Source organism: Oncorhynchus kisutch, linkage group LG24, assembly GCF_002021735.2.
Source record: "Oncorhynchus kisutch isolate 150728-3 linkage group LG24, Okis_V2, whole genome shotgun sequence".
NCBI lineage: Eukaryota > Metazoa > Chordata > Actinopteri > Salmoniformes > Salmonidae > Oncorhynchus > Oncorhynchus kisutch.
In genome coordinates this window covers 16,576,409-16,598,435 of record NC_034197.2, presented here as the reverse complement: position 1 = coordinate 16,598,435, position 22,027 = coordinate 16,576,409, and the positions used below count along the sequence as shown (strand labels likewise).

At 42.6% G+C, this 22,027-nt stretch overlaps 1 protein-coding gene across 4 annotated transcripts in view; it reads right to left on the bottom strand.

Annotated features, from left to right (window-relative positions):
* LOC109869107 (microphthalmia-associated transcription factor-like) overlaps positions 1 to 22,027 on the bottom strand; it is a 40,775-nt gene that overhangs the window by 13,546 nt on the left and 5,202 nt on the right. For all 4 annotated transcript variants that reach the window (XM_020458953.2, XM_020458952.2, XM_020458954.2 and 1 more), the window contains exon 2: positions 5,439 to 5,709. In XM_020458953.2, coding sequence (XP_020314542.1) covers positions 5,439 to 5,709 — 271 coding nt within the window. The remainder of the gene's footprint in view (positions 1 to 5,438; positions 5,710 to 22,027) is intronic.

Below are 22,027 nucleotides of genomic sequence, written 5' to 3'. Positions count from 1 at the left end.
AGGCAATAAAAAAGGTCACTTTGTACAACTATTTGTGTGATGAGGAGCATGCATCACTTGGGGGGCCTTTAGGGAGCTATGATGAGGTCTTAATGTTTGTTCATGACCAAAGAGTCGTGTAAACTTTGTAGCTTTAGCCATAGACAAACTGACGGGTCCAAAGAAAAGCTAGCTAAAGCATACTGTTAAATAAAACATCGAAACAAACACCCTTTTAGCCAATGTTAGTTTTTAAAAACAGACATCGTACTAAAACAATTCTGGTCCAGGATGCTTTCTTTCCTACGGATGAGTACAGTGACACAGCATTATCCATGCATGCAGTTGTAACTCTATATGAAACCATAAAACCATCACCTAGAGCAGTGGTTCCCAACCTTTTTCAGTTACTGTACCACCAACCAGGAGCGGTGCGTGATTAAAAATCACTGGGGCTGCCTCCCGGGTGGCACAGTGGTCTAAGGCACTGCTTTGCAGTGCTAGCTGTGCCACCAGAGAATCTGGGTTCGAGCCCAGGCTCTGTCACAGTCGGCAGCGACCGGGAGGTCCATGGGGCGACGCACAATTGGCCTAGAGTCGTCTGGGTTAGGGAGGGTGTGGCAGGTAGGGATATCCTTGTCTCATCGCGCACTAGCGACCCCTGTGGCAGGCCGGACACAGTGCACGCTAACCAGGGCGCCAGGTGCACAGTGTTTCCTCCGACACATTGGTGCGGCTGGCTTCCGGGTTGGATGCGCACTGTGTTAAGAAGCAGTGTGGCTTGGTTGGGTTGTGTTTCGGAGGACGCATGGCTTTTGACCTTCGTCTCTCCCGAGCCCGTACGGGAGTTGTAGCGATGAGACAAGATAGTAACTACTAACAATTGGATACCACGAAATTGGGGAGAAGCCTCCCCCATTTAAATTGTTTTTATTTTTCTTTATTTGACTATTTTCTACATTGTAGAATAATAGTGAATACATCAAAATGATGAAATAACTCATATGGAATCATGTAGTAACCAAAAAAGTTCTAAACCCTGGAATGAGTAGGTGTGTCCAAACCGAGACAATAAGAAGACACAGGGCCAGAATAAATTCAACCACACCTGTTTCATCACAAAACGGGCGAGCAACCGCTGTCCAGTGAAGTCCACAAAGCATGTACAGCAACATACAGTTACATGCCAGATAGCATGGTCAAGAACGTTCATGTTTCCGACATTTTTGGACCACTAAACAACTATTGATTTAGAACCACAGAGTTACCGCAAGTCGCAAAGAAAACAGGAGCTGTCTCCACTATTCCAGCACCATGTATATAATGTATACATGGTAATGTATACATTATCAAATCCCCTAAGCTTAGTGTAATAAAGTGACAACTTAAAGATACTAAAAACGATTTAGTCCAATCAACGTAAGCTAAATATGATGTGGCTGTCCATGGTTCTCATTTCTGTGAGCGTGTGTTCTTTCATGCAAGTAGAAAAACATGTTGATTCACCCTACTTGTAGAGAAACGCCATCCTCCTCTCTTCCATGTTAACAAAACATCTATCACTCTGTCATACAGTACACACTTTTACATTTTGCTGTCCTAGGCTACCTGGCTAAAATGCTTGCTCACTAGCCTAACTTCCATTTATGGGCAATGTTAACTAGTTAACATTAGCCTTCTACATCTAGCTATATATTGAAATTCCATCCTTTCTGGCCGGGGGCACTAGAATGTATGAATTAATGGTTGGATCAGAATCGCCATTATAATCATTGGCCAGTATGGAAAATTAAATAAAACCACAAGTCCAAATCCCTATCTCCATCCATAGCTAATTTAGGAAAGGGACAGTTTTAGCTACATAGCCACCGGAGGACAACAACACAACGAGATGCAACAATTCAAGTTTTTCTGTCAATGACGTATGCACTCAATGGGATTTGATAGGAGTGATTTTTTGGGGTGTGCCAGGACCATTCACAGTTGAGCTCGCTCAGTTTAGCTGATTGACAAATGTTTTACATTTTTTTCAAGGGAGGCCAAATGCTCAATGGCTTCCCTTCAATGCTAGGGGCGGCAACAATGTCATACTAGTTTGGACCAGACATCAGATAGATGGCCTACACGTAGAGAGACAGCGGGGCGCTGTTTCGCTCACTCGGATGCTTTCTCCTGTGAGATACAGTACATTCAGCCTCTTGCGAATTGAAGGAAAATTCTGAAACACAGAGACAAAAGATACATTATTTTTATTGGTCAATTTTGGGGGGAAGCCTGGCTTCCCTTGGCATCCAAGAATACACGCCACTGCCACCAACTGAATTCTGCTCTGCCCGCAATACTCCAGAAGTGCCCCTTCATGTGCATTTTACCAGTAGGCCTATGGTCTCATGAGTCTTCTCATGGAAAGGCCTGGTACCCCCAGCAGTCATAGTACCCCTGGTTGGGAACCACTAACCTCGAGTGTGTATTTGTTCAAGGAAAAACAATGAATGTGTCTTTACACATCCAATAGTGTACAACACATAATGGTTCCCTATGAAGCTGATGGTCTGTGCAATTCCTTGTTGTAAGAGATAGAGAAGGTGACCTTATGAAAATCTTATCAATGAGAGCAAACCTAAATGACATCATTTCCTGAGCTTTATAATTCATAACATTTCCTTTTTAAAATGATATCTATTATACATTTGTCTCAAAAGTTTTAATAAAATTGCATTGGATGAATTAACTGTTGCTTTAAAATGGACCAAAGTGACCGGCTGTAAACTAGTAAATACGAGAATTACAGTATGTGACATCCATGGATAAATACATAATGCTTCATTAAATCCATAACTTTGATCTAAAAGAACACATCCTGTCATTTTCAGAGATGAACACTATGCACAATACTTTGTTCTCTCTTAATATGCTAATTCATTTTCAATAAATCTGGAAATCATGTTGAACCCTTTTAGGAAATGATCCTACATAAATTTCAAAGCTAGTGTTTTTTTTCTCACCTTAAATATGCCATGGAATGAAAGCAGTGGGGCTAATTACGAGCATTCTTAGCTGAATTAGCATTGGGGTGTTTGGTAAGACTGTGCTTGCCTTTGTCCTGATCCCCAAACTGATCCCGTACTTATTCCTCCAAAGGTCAGGGGTCACTTGGTTAATTAAGGGCCCAAATCAGTCTTTAGACAAACCTATCTGAGGTTAATGCTTTCCCTTTTAAGGTCCAGCTGCTCCACCTGGTACCCCTAAGGTAATTTTGTGTAGCTTTGTGTAGACTGTGCTAATCTAGTCACAGACATGCAAGCAGGTTAACCTTGCTCTGCAGTGCACAGTGCTAGGCAGGAACAGGCCTTTCATTTGTGGAATTTCAGTCAATGAAGTAAACTCAGACCCCAGAATCATCTTCCAGCTTGTCATGTCAAACACTTTAATGGGGGATATCCTAAACCTCTCAAAGAGCTAAATATTATACAGAGTATAGGCTAAGCAATGCTTATGTTGTATGTGGAGGGCAATGCCTTCAATGGTTGTATTATCTTGCAAGTGAGGACCCATGCCACACGTTCAGTATGAGGACAAGGGGGGGGGCACTACTTCTATACCCACTGCTCTTTGTACTATTTGAACTAATCCACCACTTTAAACTGTATTACATGTTATTTTACATAATGGGATTAATGCTTTGACACATTAGGAAGGTAACACATTTTTCTTTCAAAGAATCAATTCTCTATGAATAATCTATATAATCTACAAACAGCTGTCGCAATCAAAACAAGTGTTATTGACATAATCAAATTTTACAGTGATATGAAACACTTGCACAGATACAACTAACTTTCACAAACAGAAACGGTTGACTTCCCAGATGGCAAAAATCCTACATGCGTAAACTTCAATCACAACAATCACATGGATTCCAGTACAACGTGGACTAGGGCTTTTTCTACTGCTAAATTATTACAACGCTTCCAGTAAATCTTCATGTTCAGAGCGTTCACAGATAATCCAGAGCCAAATCAGTCACCGTGAATCAGTCTCGCCTGATCTCCTTAGAATGAGGTTCTGCCTCAGAAAAGTGTGAACACATTGGTAAAACAATTGTAAAAGAATTCCCTCACTGTTAATGGGTGGCAGTATGGCCTTTAGAAAAGCATGTCAGGTAGTTCACGCTATAATGTCCTATATCATTGTGTTCATACCTTTATCCTTGATGATTCTTATTCTCAAATCAATTTCACTTCAGAAATTAATATGGTATCTATTGTACAGTGATAACAATCACTCAATCAAGACGATTGTAGTGACAATGTTGGAAACAACAGGAAAATGGTCATATTTGAAGGAAAAGACAACGGAGAAATATCTACCAGTCATGCAAACTGCTTGAGATATGAAGTTTCGGGTAGTTCTTCAATTTAGAACACTTTCCATTTACATCTGGAACGGTTTCCATTTACATCTGGAACGGTTTTCATTTACATCTGGAACGGTTTTCATTTACATCTGGAACGGTTTCCATTTACATCTGGAACGGTTTCCATTTACATCTGGAACGGTTTCCATTTACATCTGGAACGGTTTCCATTTACATCTGGAACGGTTTCCATTTACATCTGGAACGGTTTCCATTTACATCTGGAACGGTTTCCATTTACATCTGGAACGGTTTCCATTTACATCTGGAACGGTTTCCATTTACATCTGGAACGGTTTCCATTTACATCTGGAACGGTTTCCATTTACATCTGGAACGGTTTCCATTTACATCTGGAACGGTTTCCATTTATTTTTTAGAATATGCACGTTTTAATATTAGTAATACTATTCCTAAAGAAAGACAAATAAATGTAATGCAATCTAAAACACTTACCAAATGATCTGCAATCTAAAACACTTACCAAATGATCTCTATTTTGCTGGGTGTACTCTCATTAAGTATTGTATAGTAGTGCGTTGTGGTAGTTATCACACTGTCTCCATTAGTTCAGGAAATGTACAACAGTCTCGAGTCCCCAAGAGCAGACTAACAATGAATCAAAGCTATGAAAATATGTGAATTTAGCTCAGCAAATAGGATTAAAGATGGCTATGTCCAAATGGCTGGAAGCACAGCATGCATTACAGAGGAATTCTTTCAGGAAAGATAATCCCCATGTGCGTTTTAACTCACTTCACTCATCCCCACGTTTTTACACCCTATCATAGTAAACCATGTTTGATCGACTGTCCTGAAGACTTATGATCAAGTTGCCAATATAGAGTCATCAAACCCACAGTACCTTCGACAAACAAAACATCTGATGATGTATGCATGCATCTATAGGCGACAGTGAGAGCTCTGGAAGTCAGAGTGAGGAGTGGCATTGTTGTCACGGTTGTCAGATCACAGAGAAGCCAGTCAGGAAGTGGGTGTGTCATCTGTGTCATTAGGTGTGAGGATGATACTAATTCCTTACCTTCAGCACCTCCATGGGCAGCTGGGATGCGGGGGGCAGGCTGGGAGGAGCGCTGACATTGATGGCCGGTGTCTGGCCGTGCGTGCGATTGTGGGCGGCGGTGATCTTGGGGTACTGTGAGGTGGAGGAGGCCTGGCGTCTCTGCTGCTCCCGCCGCTCCTGCTCCTGGAGCTGCTCTCGCATCAACTGCTGCCGCAGCAGGATCCGTGATGTTGTGGTCGAGGAGCCCAATGGGGGCTTGGAAGATGAGCATGGCTGGTCTGAAGGATTACTGCAGGACGGCGAGACAGACGCCAGGCAGGGCATCAGGAAAGAAGAGGGTGAGGAGGGGGGTAAGACAATGAGGGGTAAGGAGTGGAAGAAAGGTCAGAGAAAAGAGAGGGGCATTGAACCATTATGATCTACTGTACTGGGATCAGGAAGAAGCCACATCACAGTGAGAAAAGATACAAATGTCTTCTAAATGTGTTCTAGATGTTACACGGAACTGCTGGTCTGCAAGCTAGAGTGTCCTTTCTGCAGCAGAATACTGCACACCCTCCCTCCTGCACATATAATCCAAGTAAAAATTATCTTTCTTAGGTCACTTAGAATCACCACTTTACTTTAAGAAAGTGGAATGTCAGAGTAATAGTAGAGAAGGATTTATTTCAGATTTTATTTCTTTCATCACATTCCCAGTGGGTCAGACATTTACATACCCTCAATTAGTATTTGGTAGCATTGCCTTTAAAAATGGTTTAACTTGGGTCAAACGTTTTGGGAAGCTTTCCACAATAAGTTGGGTGAATTTTGGCCCATTCCTCCTGACAGAGCTGGTGTAACTGAGTCAGGTTTGCCGGCCTCCTTGCTCGCACACACTTTTTCAGTTCTGCCCACAAATATTCTGTTGGATTGAGGTCAGGGCTTTGTGATGGACACTCCAATACCTTGACTTTGTTGTCCTTAAGACAATTGCCACAACTTTGGAAGTACGCTTGGGGTCATTTGCGACCAAGTTTTAACTTCCTGACCGATGTCTTGAGATGTTGCTTCAATATATCCATGTAATTTTCCTGCCTCATGATGTCATCTATTTTGTGAAGTGCACCAGTCCCTCCTGCAGCAAAGCACCCCCACAACATGATGCTGCCACACCCATGCTTCACGGTTGGGATGGTGTTCTTCGGCTTGCTAGCCTCCCCCTTTTTCCTCCAAACATAATGATGGTCATTATGGCCAAACAGTTCTATTTTTGTTTCATCAGACCAAAGGACATTTCTCCAAAAAGTACAATCTTTGTCCCCATGTGCAGTTGCAAACTGTAGTCTGGCTATTTTATGGCGGTTTTGGAGAGTGGCTTCTTCCTTGCTGAGCGGCCTTTCAGGTTATGTCTATATAGGACTCGTTTTACTGTGGATATAGATACTTTTGTACCTGTTTCCCCCAGCATCTTCACAAGGTCCTTTGCTGTTGTTCTGGGATTAATTTGCACTTTTCACACCAAAGTACGTTCATCTCTAGGAGACAGAACGCGTCTCCTTCCTGAGTGGTATGATGGCTGCTTGGTCCCAAGGTGTTTATACTTGCGTACTATTGTTTGTACAGATGAACATGGTACCTTCAGGCCTTTGTAAATTGCTCCCAAGGATGAACCAGGTCTTTCTGAGGTCTTGGCTGATTTCTTTTGATTTTCCCATGATGTCAAGCAAAGAGGCACTGAGTTTGAAGGTAGGCCTTGAAATACATCCACAGGTACACCTCCAATTGACTCAAATGATGTCAATTAGCCCATCAGAAGCTTCTAAAGCCATGACATCATTTTCTGGAATTGTCCAAGCTGTTTAAAGGCACAGTCAACTTAGTGTATGTACATTTCTTACCCACTGGAATTGTGATACAGTGAATTATAAGTGAAATAATCTGTCTGTAAACAATTGTTGGAAAAATTACTTGTATCATGCACAAAGTAAATGTCCTAACAGACTTGCCAAAACTATAGTTTGTTAACAAGAAATGTATGGAGTGGTTGAAAAACGAGTTTCAATGACTCCAACCAAAGGGACTGTGTTGTGGGGGCCGGCCCTATAAGGGACTGTGTTGTGGGGGCCGGCCCTATAAGGGACTGTGTTGTGGGGGCCGGCCCTATAAGGGACTGTGTTGTGGGGGCCGGCCCTATAAGGGACTGTGTTGTGGGGGCCGGCCCTATAAGGGACTGTGTTGTGGGGGCCGGCCCTATAAGGGACTGTGTTGTGGGGGCCGGCCCTATAAGGGACTGTGTTGTGGGGGCCGGCCCTATAAGGGACTGTGTTGTGGGGGCCGGCCCTATAAGGGACTGTGTTGTGGGGGCCAGCCCTATAAGGGACTGTGTTGTGGGGGCCAGCCCTATAAGGGACTGTGTTGTGGGGGCCAGCCCTATAAGGGACTGTGTTGTGGGGGCCAGCCCTATAAGGGACTGTGTTGTGGGGGCCAGCCCTATAAGGGACTGTGTTGTGGGGGCCAGCCCTATAAGGGACTGTGTTGTGGGGGCCAGCCCTATAAGGGACTGTGTTGTGGGGGCCAGCCCTATAAGGGACTGTGTTGTGGGGGCCAGCACTATAAGGGACTGTGTTGTGGGGGCCAGCCCTATAAGGGACTGTGTTGTGGGAGTATAAAGTTGTTTGATGCCAATATCTAGCCATGCTCAGAATCACAATGTCTTGATCCTGCCTCCATTTATCACAGCAGCGCAGACAGGGCAGACAGGGCAGACAGCGCAGACAGGGCAGACAGGGCAGACAGGGCAGACAGGGCAGACAGCGCAGACAGCGCAGACAGGGCAGACAGGGCAGACAGGGCAGACAGGGCAGACAGCGCAGACAGGGCAGACAGGGCAGACAGCGCAGACAGGGCAGACAGGGCAGACAGGGCAGACAGGGCAGACAGGGAAGACAGGGCAGACAGGGCAGACAGGGCCATGATATTAGACTAATATTATTCAAACTTTGAACCCCTCGCCCATAAATTAGGAGCTAAATTGCCTCGATGCCGTTATGTGGGGAGAATGTATGGGCTTCCGTCACCTTCAAAGTAATTACACACTAAACGGGGAGCGTGGATGGGCATTCTGCAATGAGGGAAGTAGCGGAGAAGCGGAGGAGTGGGGGTGAGAATGGAGGGAATAGGGGAGGTGAAAGAGGAAGAGGGCGAAAGATTTGAGATCTGTGATATGTGCTTGTTACTAGAGGTCGACCGATTAATTAATTATGGCCGATTTCTAGTTTTCATAGCCATTATTGCAGAATGCCCATCCCATCCATAGCCATTAAAACATATACAGTGGGGAGAACAAGTATTTGATACACTGCCGATTTTGTAGGTTTTCCTACTTAATAAGCATGTAGAGGTCTGCAATTTTTTATCATAGGTACACTTCAACTGTGAGAGACGGAATCTAAAACAAAACTCCAGAAAATCACATTGTATGATTTTTAAGTAATAATTGCATCAAATAAGTATTTGATACATCTGAAAAGCAGAACTTAATATTTGGTACAGAAACCTTTGTTTGTAATTACAGAGATCATACGTTTCCTGTAGTTCTTGACCAGGTTTGACCATACTCTTTTTTACACCTTTATTTAATCTTTATTTAACTAGGCAAGTCAGTTAAGAACGCATTCTTATTTTCAATGACGGCCTAGGAACGGTGGGTTAACTGCCTTGTTCAGGGGCAGAAAGACAGATTTTTACCTTGTCAGCTCAGGGATTCAATCTTGCAACCTTACAGTTAACTAGTCCAACGCTCTAACCACCTGCCTCACGAGGAGCCCGCCTGTTACACGAATGCAGTAAGCCACGGTAAGTTTCTAGCTAGTATTAAACTTATCTTATAAAAAACAATCAACGACTGTCGTTGCACCAATGTGTACTTAACCATAAACATCAATGTCTTTCTTAAAATCAATACACAAGTATATATTTTTTTTACTTGCATATTTAGCTAAAATAAATCCAGGTTAGCAGGCAATATTAACCAGGTGAAATTGTGTAATTTCTCTTGCATTCATTGCACACAGAGTCAGAGTATATGCAACAGTTTGGGCTGCCTGGCTCTTTGCGAACTAATTTGCCAGAATTATGACATAACATTGAAGGATGTGCAATGTAACAGGAATATTCAGACTCATGGATGCCAGCCGTTAGATAAAATACGGAACAGAATTAACGTTTTGTCTTCGAGGTGCTAGTTTCCGGATTTGACCTAATGCTCATATTTCATTGTGTTTATTATAGTTAAGTCTATGATTTGATATTTGATAGAGCAGTCTGACTGAGGGGTGGTAGGCAGCAGCAGGCTCGTAATAGTTAAAAGTATGTGGTTTAGAGAGAAATAGTTGACGCGTTATAATTCCTGTAATAACTTGGGGCTGAACTTGAAAGGGGTTCCTTTGTTATTTTACCATTCATGTCTTCCATACAGAATGTCTTGATCTACTTCAAATAAGGTCTGTGTTTCGTACAGGTTAGGGTGCAGGCTTAAACCGCTTCAGCGTTTTGATACCCGTGTAAATCTGACTAGGATAAGGTAACGTTTGTCAAAATATTTTCATAAATCCACTCTACAAAAAAAATGATCTTCGCTTATATTTAGCCAATATTGATCAGAGTTACCTTGTCCTATGGATATCTACACAGTTATAAAATTGGCAAGGTGGTGTAAGCCTACACGAAACACAGACCTTATTTTAAGTGAATCTAAAAATATCTTATGGAATAAATGAATGAAGGAACCGCTTTTCAGATTTTGCTAGAAGGTGTCATGGGAATTATGACTCGCACTTTGGTAGTCAATTCTTACCATGTCCATTATTAAAATAGGATTTCCTGCATATAGAAATGACAGTTTTTGTTTTTAACATTCGTCACAGAAAACTTAAACTCTATTTTTATTCAAACAGTTGAGAGTATTTGTCCCCTAAGCAGACTCTTCAGTATCATTGTCACTTCAGAGCTGTGTGTGTGTTTTACAGTTGGCAGAGAAAAGCAGAGCAGTGTGGGACTATTACATGGAATTGGCACCAGGGAAAGCAAGGTGTCTTATTTGTGATAAAGATGTATGTATGTGGTCAGCAACGGCTAAATCAAAAAATACCACCAACCTGTGGAATCACCTTAAGAACACCCATCCAAAAGCCCATAATACATGTATGTATTATTTTAAGTTAAAATAAAAGTGTTCATTGTCCATTCAGTATTGTTGCAATTGTCATTATTACAAAAATGTGTGTATATATACAGTATATATACATTTAAAAAATCGGCCGATTAATCAGTATAGGCTTTTTTTTGGTCCTCCAATAAATCGGTTTCGGCGTTGAAAAATCATAATATGTCGACCTCTAGTACCTAACCATAAACATCAATGCCTTTTTAAAAATCAATACACAGAAGTATATATTTTTAAACTTGCATATTTAGCTAAAAGAAATCCAGGTTAGCAGGCAATATTAGCCAGGTGAAATTATGTCACTTCTCTTGCGTTCATTGCAAGCAGAGTCAGTGTATATGCAACAGTTTGGGCCGCCTAATTTGCCAGGATTTTACGTAATTATGACATAACATTGAAGGTTGTGCAATGTAACAGCAATATTTAGACTTATGGATGCCACCCATTAGATAAAATACGGAACGGTTCCGTATTTCACTGAAAGAATAAACGTCTTGTTTTGGAGATGATAGTTTCCGGATTCGACCATATTAATGACCTAAGGCTCGTATTTCTGTGTGTTATCATGTTATAACTAAGTCAATGATTTGATAGAGCAGTCTGACTGAGCGATGGTAGGCACCAGCAGGCTCGTAAGCATTCATTCAAACTGCACTTTCGTGCGTTTGCCAGCAGCCGTTTATGACTTCAAGCCTATCAACTCCCGAGATTAGGCTGGTGTAACCGATGTGAAATGGCTAGCTAGTTAGCGGGATGCGCGCTAATAGTGTTTCAAACGTCACTCGCTCTGAGACTTGGAGTGGTTGTTCCCCTTGCTCTGCATGGGTAACGCTGCTTCAAGCACAGGTGGGAGAGAGGAGAGGGATGGAAGATATACTGTTACACTGGCAATACTAAAGTGCCTATAAGAATAGCCAATAGTCAAAGGTTAATGAAATACAAATGGTATAGAGAGAAATAGTCCTATAATTCCTATAATAACTACAACCTAAAACTTCTTACCTGGGAATATTGAAGACTCATGTTAAAAGGAACCACCAGCTTTCACTTGTTCTGAGCAAGGAACTTAAACGTTCGCTTTCTTACATGGCACATATTGCACTTCTACCTACAGTGCCTAGAGAGACCTAACATCTTTTGTTAAGTTCAAGCAGGCAATACAGTGCCATGTTTGCAATCTTGTCCTCTTCAGATGTTTGGCCTACAGATATACACTTCAAACACTTGGCCAGCGCTGCTTTTTTCACTTTCTCCAACTCTCTCGTTCGCTCTCTCTCGTTCGCTCTCTCTCATTCGCTCTCTCTCAACTGAACTGCACCGATACCCTCTTCACATTGACTTCATTATTTTCTCTGGCATGTGCTGCTGGTCTCATCTCTCTCTCTCCTATGTATTAGTATCCATCGACGTGCATGCTAACCAATTATGAGATTTGACTTCCTTTCAATGGATCGTGCTCATCCTAGGCCTACCGTATCACATGTCACGCAGACAGCTAGATCCCTAAGCAGGTTAGCATCTCACCATCTCACAGGCTGAAAGGACACCATGTTAACTCTCTCTCACACACACACACACACACACACACACACACACACACACACACACACACACACACACACACACACACACACACACACACACACACACACACACAGTAGAAGGCATCTCATGTCATAAACAGATGTGGACTAGTAGTGTATTCTGTGTTGTGTTGTAGGGCCGAAGAGCAAGGTAGTTATAATGGATGGAACATCTGCTGAGCTGTAGGTGTGTTTTCTTCCTCTTCTTGTCAATGTGTTAACTGATTATCTCACCCTTCTACATCACTGATCATAGCCCTCCTTCATTCACAGCCACCCTCCCTCCCCACTAAACAAGTGACTGTGACACACATGTCCCTGGAGCATAACAAATGACACATACTGTATGTGTAGGCTAAAGCCTAAATCCTAGTCTGAATAGTGTCTAAATGTAGCCAAAATCCTATACTTGGATTAAAACAATGACTATCACAGAAAGGGGAACTTTTCTTCACACACAGTTTCAGTTCTCAATGTGTTTTCAAATTTAGACACTTGCTGTTCTCCAGACAGAATCCTGCTGCAGGCCCAAAATAGAGAGGGTGTGCTGGAGCAGAAGCTGCCGGGATGGAGCCTTCCCAGAGTGAGTGATCCTTTTGATGAAAACCTCAGCAAAAAGTCTTGCCAATCCAGCTGTGCAGTAATCGGACTAATTAGCCAGTCCAGTCAAACGCAGCCTTGGTCAAAGCCATCCCTCCGCACTGCGCTCTAGACATACCACCATTCCTCTTTACTTTGTATAAGCTAACATGTCAACCCCTCGTAAACTGAAAGATACATTCATAGGTGTTTTTATATCTGACCAATTTTCTTACACACCAAAGAATGCAATAATGCAATTTTCTTACACACCAAAGAATGCAAGAATGCAATAATGAATGCAATAATGTTAGGCCCAAAAAGGTTAATAGACCTGAAGAAGCCTGCTACAAAAAGCCATTTTCTACACTGTAACTACACTGAGAGAGGTTAATGCAGTATCTACATCTGAGGTCTCGGACATGGAGGAAATACGGTCTGTGTCTGTTCCCCATTTTCTACACTGTAACTACACTGTAACTACACTGAGAGAGATTAATGCAGTATCTACATCTGAGGTCTCGGACATGGAGGAAATACAGTCTGTGTATGTTCCCCATTTTCTACACTGTAACTACACTGAGAGAGGTTAATGCAGTATCTACATCTGAGGTCTCGGACATGAAGGAAATACAGTCTGTGTCTGTTCCCCATTTTTACAAACTGATTATGGCATGTCTGGGGCAAGCGAATCATCTCCTTGAAAAACTGTGACCGGGAGACCTCATGACTGACTTAAACAAGACCCTAATGTTTCCAGTGGTGGATGCTTTTCATCCGCACATTATATTTTGGGATCTCTAAATGATAGTGATCTGTGGCGCTGCTATGCCCCTTTATCAAGTGAATGTTGGAAATCCCCTAACAAGCATTAAGAAGACACAAAGATCAGTAAAACTTGATTCTCAACTTTTGCACTGCATCCCAAAAACGTTTTATAACCATGAATCTTACCATCTTACATAGTTGTATTGAGGCAGGCTCAAGATTACAACCAGTGACCACTGTGTGTGTAGGGTCTGCCCCCACTAACACATTAACCGACTGCCAGATGGCTTTTTGCCCAGTTGTTTCTAAGCAGAATACTGAAAACCATAAAAAGACCCGTTGTCTGGTTTAACTTTCCACTATTGTGTGCACACACCTCCTCTCTGTGCATGTGTATCAGGAAACACAATGGCTGCACAGTCTTGCATAGCCACACCCCCTGGCTGAGAGGTTTTTGAGAGAGAGAGAGAGAGAGAGAGAGAGAGAGAGAGAGAGAGAGAGAGAGAGAGAGAGAGAGAGAGAGAGCGAGAGAGAGAGAGCAAGCTCCTGGACTAGAGGTGGTTCAATGGCTAGGAGAGGAGGTTGCAGCCCACCCTCGCACACCTTAATGGACAATGGCACAATAACAGCTCTATAACAATACTAACACCTGTTAAAAAACCTAGAGTGATAATAAAGACACAATAAACAACACGTTAGCATATCGATGTAATTTCTATTCTGTCTGCAAACATAATAAACAATGCTATTAGCCAAAACACGTTTGGTTTTCATATACAAAAGTATTTCTCTAGTCAACTTCTAATTGTCCTTCAATCGTGGCTGAATGAATATCTTTCAAACGTTGTATTTGCATATCAGTATAATAACACATGAGTTCCAAACAAAGGACAATACACCAAAACATTTAGTGCATTCTGGCAACAGTAGCATACACTGTGTAAAATGGCCTGTTTCCGAGTGTGTACATGTACTTTAAGTCAGAATATCTTTAAATGATAAGAAGTAGAAGTTCAGCACTGAGAAGTCAGAATTAAAACAGAGCTTGACTAGTCTTGATTAGTCGGCTCTGGAAGGTCATGCCAGCGTGCATATATGGGGAGAAAATGCTCCGTCAGAACAAAAACCAGAGCAGTCGTCCACCTCCACTGCAGACCTACCCAGAACAACTGAATGTGCAATAGACCACAGACAATCACCTGCAAAGTTCCTTGTGTCGAAATCACTAAGGAATTAACATGGTCCACACACACCCACACAGTTGTGAAGAGGGCACGACAACACCTCTTCTACCTCAGGAGGCTGAAAAGATTTGGCATGGGCCCTCAGATCTTCAAATGTCTTTTAAAATGTATTTTACCAGAGAAGTTGACTGAGAAAACATTCTCATTTACAGCAACAACCTGGGAAATAATTACAGGAGTGAGGAGGGGGGATGAATTAGCCAATTGGAAGCTGAAGATGATTAGGTGGCCATGATAGTATGAGGGCCAGATTGGGAATTTAGCCAGGCCACCAGGGTTAACACCCCTACTCTAATGATAAGTGACCTGTGATCTTTAGTGACCATAGAGTGTCAGGACACCTGTTTAACGTCCCATCTGAAAGACAGCACCATACACAGGGCAATGTCCCCAATCACTGCCCTGGCACATTGGAATCTTTTTTTAGACCAGAGGAAAGAGTGCCTCCTACTGGCCCTCCTACACCACTTTCAGCAGCATCTAGTCTCCCATCCAGGGACAGATCAGGACCAACACTGCTTAGCTTTAGAGGCAAGCCAGCAGTGGGATGCAGGCCTACAGCGGCACAATTGAGAGCATCTTGACTGGCTGCATCACCCTTTGGTAAGGCACACAGTACATCACTGGGGCCGAGCTCCCTGCCATCCAGGACTATATCAGGCAGTGTCAGAGGAAGGCCCAAAAAGTTGTCAGACTCCAGCCACCCAAGTCATAGACTGTTCTGTCTGCTACCGCACGACCAGCGGTACCAGTGCACCAAGTCTAGAACCAACAGGACCCGGAACAGCCATAAGATTACTGAACAAGAGTGCTAAACAGCTTATCAAATGGCTACCCAGACTACCTGAATTGACCCTTTTTTGCACTAACTCTCTTGAACACTCGCACACCAACACCAACAACACACATGCATACTGAAGCCACTCACACACGCTTTCACTCACCATATACGCTGCAGCTGCTGTCTATTATCTATCTTGTTGCCTAGTTACCTTACCCCTACACTACATGGCCAAAAGTATGTGGACAGCCCTTCAAATAAGTGGATTTCGTCGATTTCAGCCACACCGGGTGCTGACAGGTGTATAAAATCAAGCACACAGCCATGCAACCTCCATAGATAAACATTGGCAGTAGAATGGCCTTATTGAAGAGCTCAGTGACTTTCAACGTGGCACTGTCATAGAATGCCACCTTTCCAACAGGCCAGTTAGCCAAATTGTTGCCCTGCTAGAGCCACCCCGATCAACTGTAAGTGCTGTTCTTGTGGAGTGGAAACGTCTAGGAGAAACAACGGCTCAGCGGCAAAGTGGTAGGCCACCGAAGTTCACAGAACGGAACCGCTGAGTGCTGAAGCACGTAAAAAAATGTCCTCGGTTACAACACTCACTACCGATTTCCAAACTGCCTCTGGAAGCAACGTCAGCACAAGAACTGTTCGTCGGGAGCTTCATGAAATGGGTTTCCACAGCCGAGCAGCCGCACACAAGCCTAAGATCACCATGCGCAATGCCTAGCGTTGGCTGGAGGGGTGTAAAGCTCGCCACCATTGGACTCTGGAGCCCTACAAAGGTGTTCTCTGGAGTGATGAATCACGCTTCACCATCTGGCAGTCCGACGGACGAATCTGGGTTTGGTGGATTCCAGGACAACGCTACCTGCCCAAACGCAGAGTGCCAACTGAAAAATTTTGTGGAGGAGGAATAATGGTCTGGGGCTGTTTTTCATTGTTCGGGCTAGGCCCCTTAGTTCCAGTGAAGGGAAATCTTAACGCTACAGCATACAATGACATTCTAAACAATTTTATGCTTCCAATGTTGTGGTCACATTTTGGGGAAGGCCTTTTCCTGTTTCAGCATAACAATTGCCCGTGCACAGAGCGAGGTCCATACCGAAATTATTTGTTGAGATCAGTGTGGAAGAACTTGACTAGTCTGCACAGAGCCCTGACCTCAACCCCATTGAACATCTTTGGGATGAATTGTAACGCCGATTGCGAGTCAGGCCTAATCACCCAACATCAGTGCCTGACCTCACTAATGCTCTTGTGGCTGAATGGAAGCAAGTCCCTGCAGCAATGTTCCAACATCTAGTGGAAATCCTTCCCAGAAGAGTGGTGGCTGTTATAGCAGCAAATGGGGGGACCAACTCCATATTAATGCCTATGATTTTGGAAATGGGATGTTCGACTAGCAGGTGTCCACATACCTTTGGCCATGTAGTGTATATGTGCATAGCTACCTCAATTACCTCATACACCTGCACATTGACCCGCTATTGGCACTCCCTGTCTATAGGCATGTTATTTTTACATATTATTGTTGTTCACTGTGTATTTACTCCTTGTGTCACAATTTCTTTAACTCTGCAGTGTTGGAAAAGGACCTGTAAGAAAGCATTTCACTGCTAGTCTACACCTGTTGTTTACGAAGCATGTGTCAAATACAATTGTATTCACTCACCCACTGTTAAATACAGACACAAACTCAAAGAACATTTGACCCTCTTATTTTTACCTTTATGACTTATTTATTTTGATTAAAGACTTCACATTGTTTTGTTTTTCATCACTGTGTATTGCGCTGTTAGAGCGTGCAATTCTTCTATTTGTTTTTTCAGGACTTTTTACTGGGTGTTTGGCAGTCAGGATCTCTAGTCTCCACTGAGTGTCGTTAGCACCCCATGGTTCCCCTTCTCCAACTGTCGGCAGAGATAAAACACCAAGTTCTTCCGTCTGGTACGGAAGTGGCTAGAGTCTTCAGAGGTGTAAGGATAATTAGGAGTCTGAAAATAGGGTATTTGGTGCAGTGCTACTTTTTTCTAAATTGCACATACATTCCTTGAATTCCAATGCAAAAGCTTCCAACCTATCTGTCCAAAATCAAATCCATCCAAAGAACACCCAGAGCAACAAACAACCAATCATATAAACTTATTGTAACTGCCTAAAGAGAGTACTATTAAATATCCATAGACATGTTATATTTATAGTGCAAATGCACACTTCACCCTGTACACGCATATACCTTCTCACTCTTCCTAACACACACACACACAAATGCACATAACAGCATGGAGGTGCAGCTACTCACCAGTGGTTAGTGTAGGGGTAAAAGTGACTAGGTAATCAGGATATATAATAAATAGAGTAGCAGCAGTATTTGTGAAGTGTTAACGTGTGTCTATGTGTAAGTGTGTGTCTTCTGAGACACACAGAGCCCAGTGTCTGCAGTATGCAGGTGCCTTGGTTCCTGGTTGGGATCAGGTGTTATACACAGTCTCCCTGCTGGAGGTGAAGGTAGAGCAGCACTAATGACATGCTTGGCTGCACTACTGCACACTGTTCTGCTCAGAACCTCCACCTACCCAACCCCCACTGCCAGGGATGGGTAGGTTACCTTCTAAATGTAATCTGTTACAATTACCTGTCGAAAACTGTAATCAGTAACATCACTTTTGGATTACCCAAACTCAGTAATGTGATGACTTTCAGTTACGTTTAGATTTGTTTCCCCTTAAGAGGCATTAGAAGAAGACAAAAATGAATATTACCAATTGAATGACATCTACTGCACGATAAATCAATGATAGAGTTTACGTCGCAGGCCATAAATGGAATATATCAGGCAGTGTCAGAGGAAGACAAAAGTTGTCAGACTCCAGCCACCCAAGCCATAGACTGTTCTCTCTGCTACCGCACGGCAAGCGGTACCAGTGCACCAAGTCTAACCAACAGGACCCTGAACCAACAGGACCCTGAACAGACACCTCACAAGTCCTCAACTGGCAGATTCATCAAATAGTACCCCCCAAAACAACAGTCTCAACGTCAACAGTGAAGAGGCGACTCCAGGATGCTGGCCTTCTAGGCAGAGTTGCAAAGAAAAAGCCATACCTCAGACTGGCCAATAAAAAGAAAAGATTCAGATGGGCAAAATAGTCATCTCTTCAATGTTGACGTTGAGACTGGTGTTTTGCAGGTACTATTTAATGAAGCTGCCAGTTGAGGACTTGTAAGGTGTCTGATTCTCAAACTAGACACTCTAATGTACTTGTCCTCTTGCTCAGTTGTGCACCGGGGCCTCCCACTCCTCTTTCTATTCTGGTTAGGGCCAGTTTGCACTGTTCTGTGAAGGGAGTAGTACACAGCGTTGTACAAGATCTTCAGTTTCTTGGCATTTCTTGCATGGAATAGCCTTCATTTCTCAGAACAAGAATATACTGACGAGTTTTTGGACATTTTGAGCCTGTAATCGAACCCACAAATACTGATGGTCCAGATACTCAACTAGTCTAAAGAAGGTCAGTTGTATTGCTTCTTTAATCAGAACAAAAGTTTTCAGCTGTGCTAACATAATTGCAAAAGGGTTTTCTAATGATTAATTCGCATTTTAAAATTATAAACTTGGATTAGCTAACACAACGTGCGATTGAAACACAGGAGTGATGGTTGCTGATAATGGGCCTCTGTAAGTCGATGTAGATATTCCATAAACAATCTGCCATTTCCAGCTACAATAGTCATTAACATCATTAACAATGTCGACAATGTACTTCTGATCAATTTGATGTTATTTTAATGGAGAGAAAAGTTTGCTTTTTTTTAAAAACAAGGACATTTCTAAGTGACCCCAAACTTTTGAACGGTAGTGTATTTATATTTCTAAATACATGGCTCAGGCCTACTCTGTTGTTTATGTTTTTGTCATGGAGGACTGGCTGAGCTCATTGCTTCAAAACATGGTTTCAAAAAGAGGACTGGCATCGCTTTGAGCACTACCTGCCGAAAAGTGCTATTTGCCTGTTAGTGACACCATAGAATTGGCAGTTAAAATACTTAATTAATTGAATAGGATCTCTATGGGTGACATTTTTATATCTCAATCATTTGCAGCTGTTGAAGTCTAAAGTGTGCAAGTTTGTGTCCATTAAGCATTAGGACTTTTTATTTTTTTATTTTTTATTTTATAAATCAGAACTAATTACAATTAAGTAGGTCTTCTTAAATTAAACTTGTTTTTGACTGTACAGTGCCTTCGGAAAGTATTCAGAACCCTTGACTTGTTACGTTACAGTCTTATTCTAAAATGGATTAAATAAATAGAAAATCCTCAGCAATCTACACCCAATACCCCATAATGACAAAGCAAAAACAGTTTTTGCAAATGTATACAAAATAAAAAACAGAAATACCTTATTTACATAAGTATTCAGACCCTTTGCTATGAGACTCGAAATTGCCTATATTAAGGTCCCACAATTGACAGTGCATGTCAGAGCAAAAACAAAGCCATGAGGTTGAAGGAATTGTCCGTTGAGCTCTGAGACAGGATTGTGTTGAGGCACAGATCTGGGGAAGGGTACCGAAAAATGTCTGCAGCATTGAAAGTCCCCAAGAACACAGTGGCCTCCATCATTCTTAAGTGGAAGAAGTTTGGAACCACCAAGAAACTTCCTAGAGCTTCCCGCCCGGCCAAACTGAGCAATCGGGGGAGAAGGGCCTTGGTCAGGGAGGTGACCAATGTGACGACACTCCCACTCTGTCTGCCGTATTCTCTCTTTGTTGTTTCCTTATTAGGATGCTGGTGGGCGGAGTTGGGAGGGTCGTCAGCTACATGGGAAACACCTGGGCCCGGTGTCTCCCAGGATAAATACACCACTTCCCCATTCATGGAGGAGACTCTCTCCATGCAGACACCTTTATAGATTTTGTTGTGTATCTTGGTGGTTTTTTGGTTGTTTGCTTTAGCATCTTTCAACACCCTGCATTATCACATTCATGCATGCAAAACACTCACTTACACTACTAATTACACACACCATTGTATATTATACTTAGTTACTTATTTAATAAATATATATTTTGTTACTCCTTATCTCCACGTTGTCTCCCTTTTGTTCCGGGCTTTGAGCCGGTTCGTGACACCAAGAACCCGATGATCACTCTAACAGAGCTTGAGAATTCCACTGTGGAGACGGGAGAACCTTCCAGAAGGTTCTGCAGCACTAATCAGGCCTTTATGGTAAAATGGCCAGACGGAAGCTGCTCCTCAGTAAAAGTCACATGACAGCCCGCTTTGAGTTTGCCAAAAGGCACCAAAAGACTCTCAGACCATGATTAACAAGATTCTCTGCTAATGAAACCAAGATTGAACTCTTTGGCCTGAATGCCAAGAGCCATGTCTGGAGAAAACCTGGCACCATCCCTACGGTGAAGCACGGTGGTGGCAGCATCATGGATCGCTGCCAAAGGTGCTTCAACAAAGTACTGAGTTAAGGGTATGTAAATGTGATATTTCTGTTTTATTTAAATTTTAGGTTCTGCAGCACTAATCAGGCCTTTATGGTAAAATGGCCAGACGGAAGCTGCTCCTCAGTAAAAGTCACATGACAGCCCGCTTTGAGTTTGCCAAAAGGCACCAAAAGACTCTCAGACCATGATTAACAAGATTCTCTGCTAATGAAACCAAGATTGAACTCTTTGGCCTGAATGCCAAGAGCCATGTCTGGAGAAAACCTGGCACCATCCCTACGGTGAAGCACGGTGGTGGCAGCATCATGGATCGCTGCCAAAGGTGCTTCAACAAAGTACTGAGTTAAGGGTATGTAAATGTGATATTTCTGTTTTATTTAAATTTTATACATGTACGTGAAGTACATTACCATGGAAGAGTTTACAAGGGAGGTGCTCCCTCAAACTTGTATTATCTAGGCTGTGATCCACACTATGCAGCTGTTGCAGGACCACATTTTTCTCTGGCTGTGCACAGGTTGCAAAAACAATGATTGACAGGCAGCTTAGCCTACACTTCCTCAATTCAACCATTATTGGGTTAAAATACACCTATACATTGGTGAACAGCCATCCACAAACAATCACAATCCGTAAGGAGTGAATAATTGAGAGAGCAGCAGCGTGATTCACATAATTGCTATGCAGATATCAATAATGGACCTAAATTATATCAGTATCACTAGTAGGCTACACCACAGCTGTCGTCCTTACCTCTAAGCGTTTATTTAGGTTGGTTGTATAATCTTTGACGCCGACAGCAGTCGCACCATTGGAAGACTGCAGTTTACAAAAACATATTCCTGCTCTTTTACCGCAACCCATAAAACTCATTTGGTGAGTCATCATAATGGTCTCGGACTTGTGGTCAGACAGAAACAAAATGTACATTTGCGCCTTTTTTCAATTTTGATTTGAATGTATTTGAGAAGACA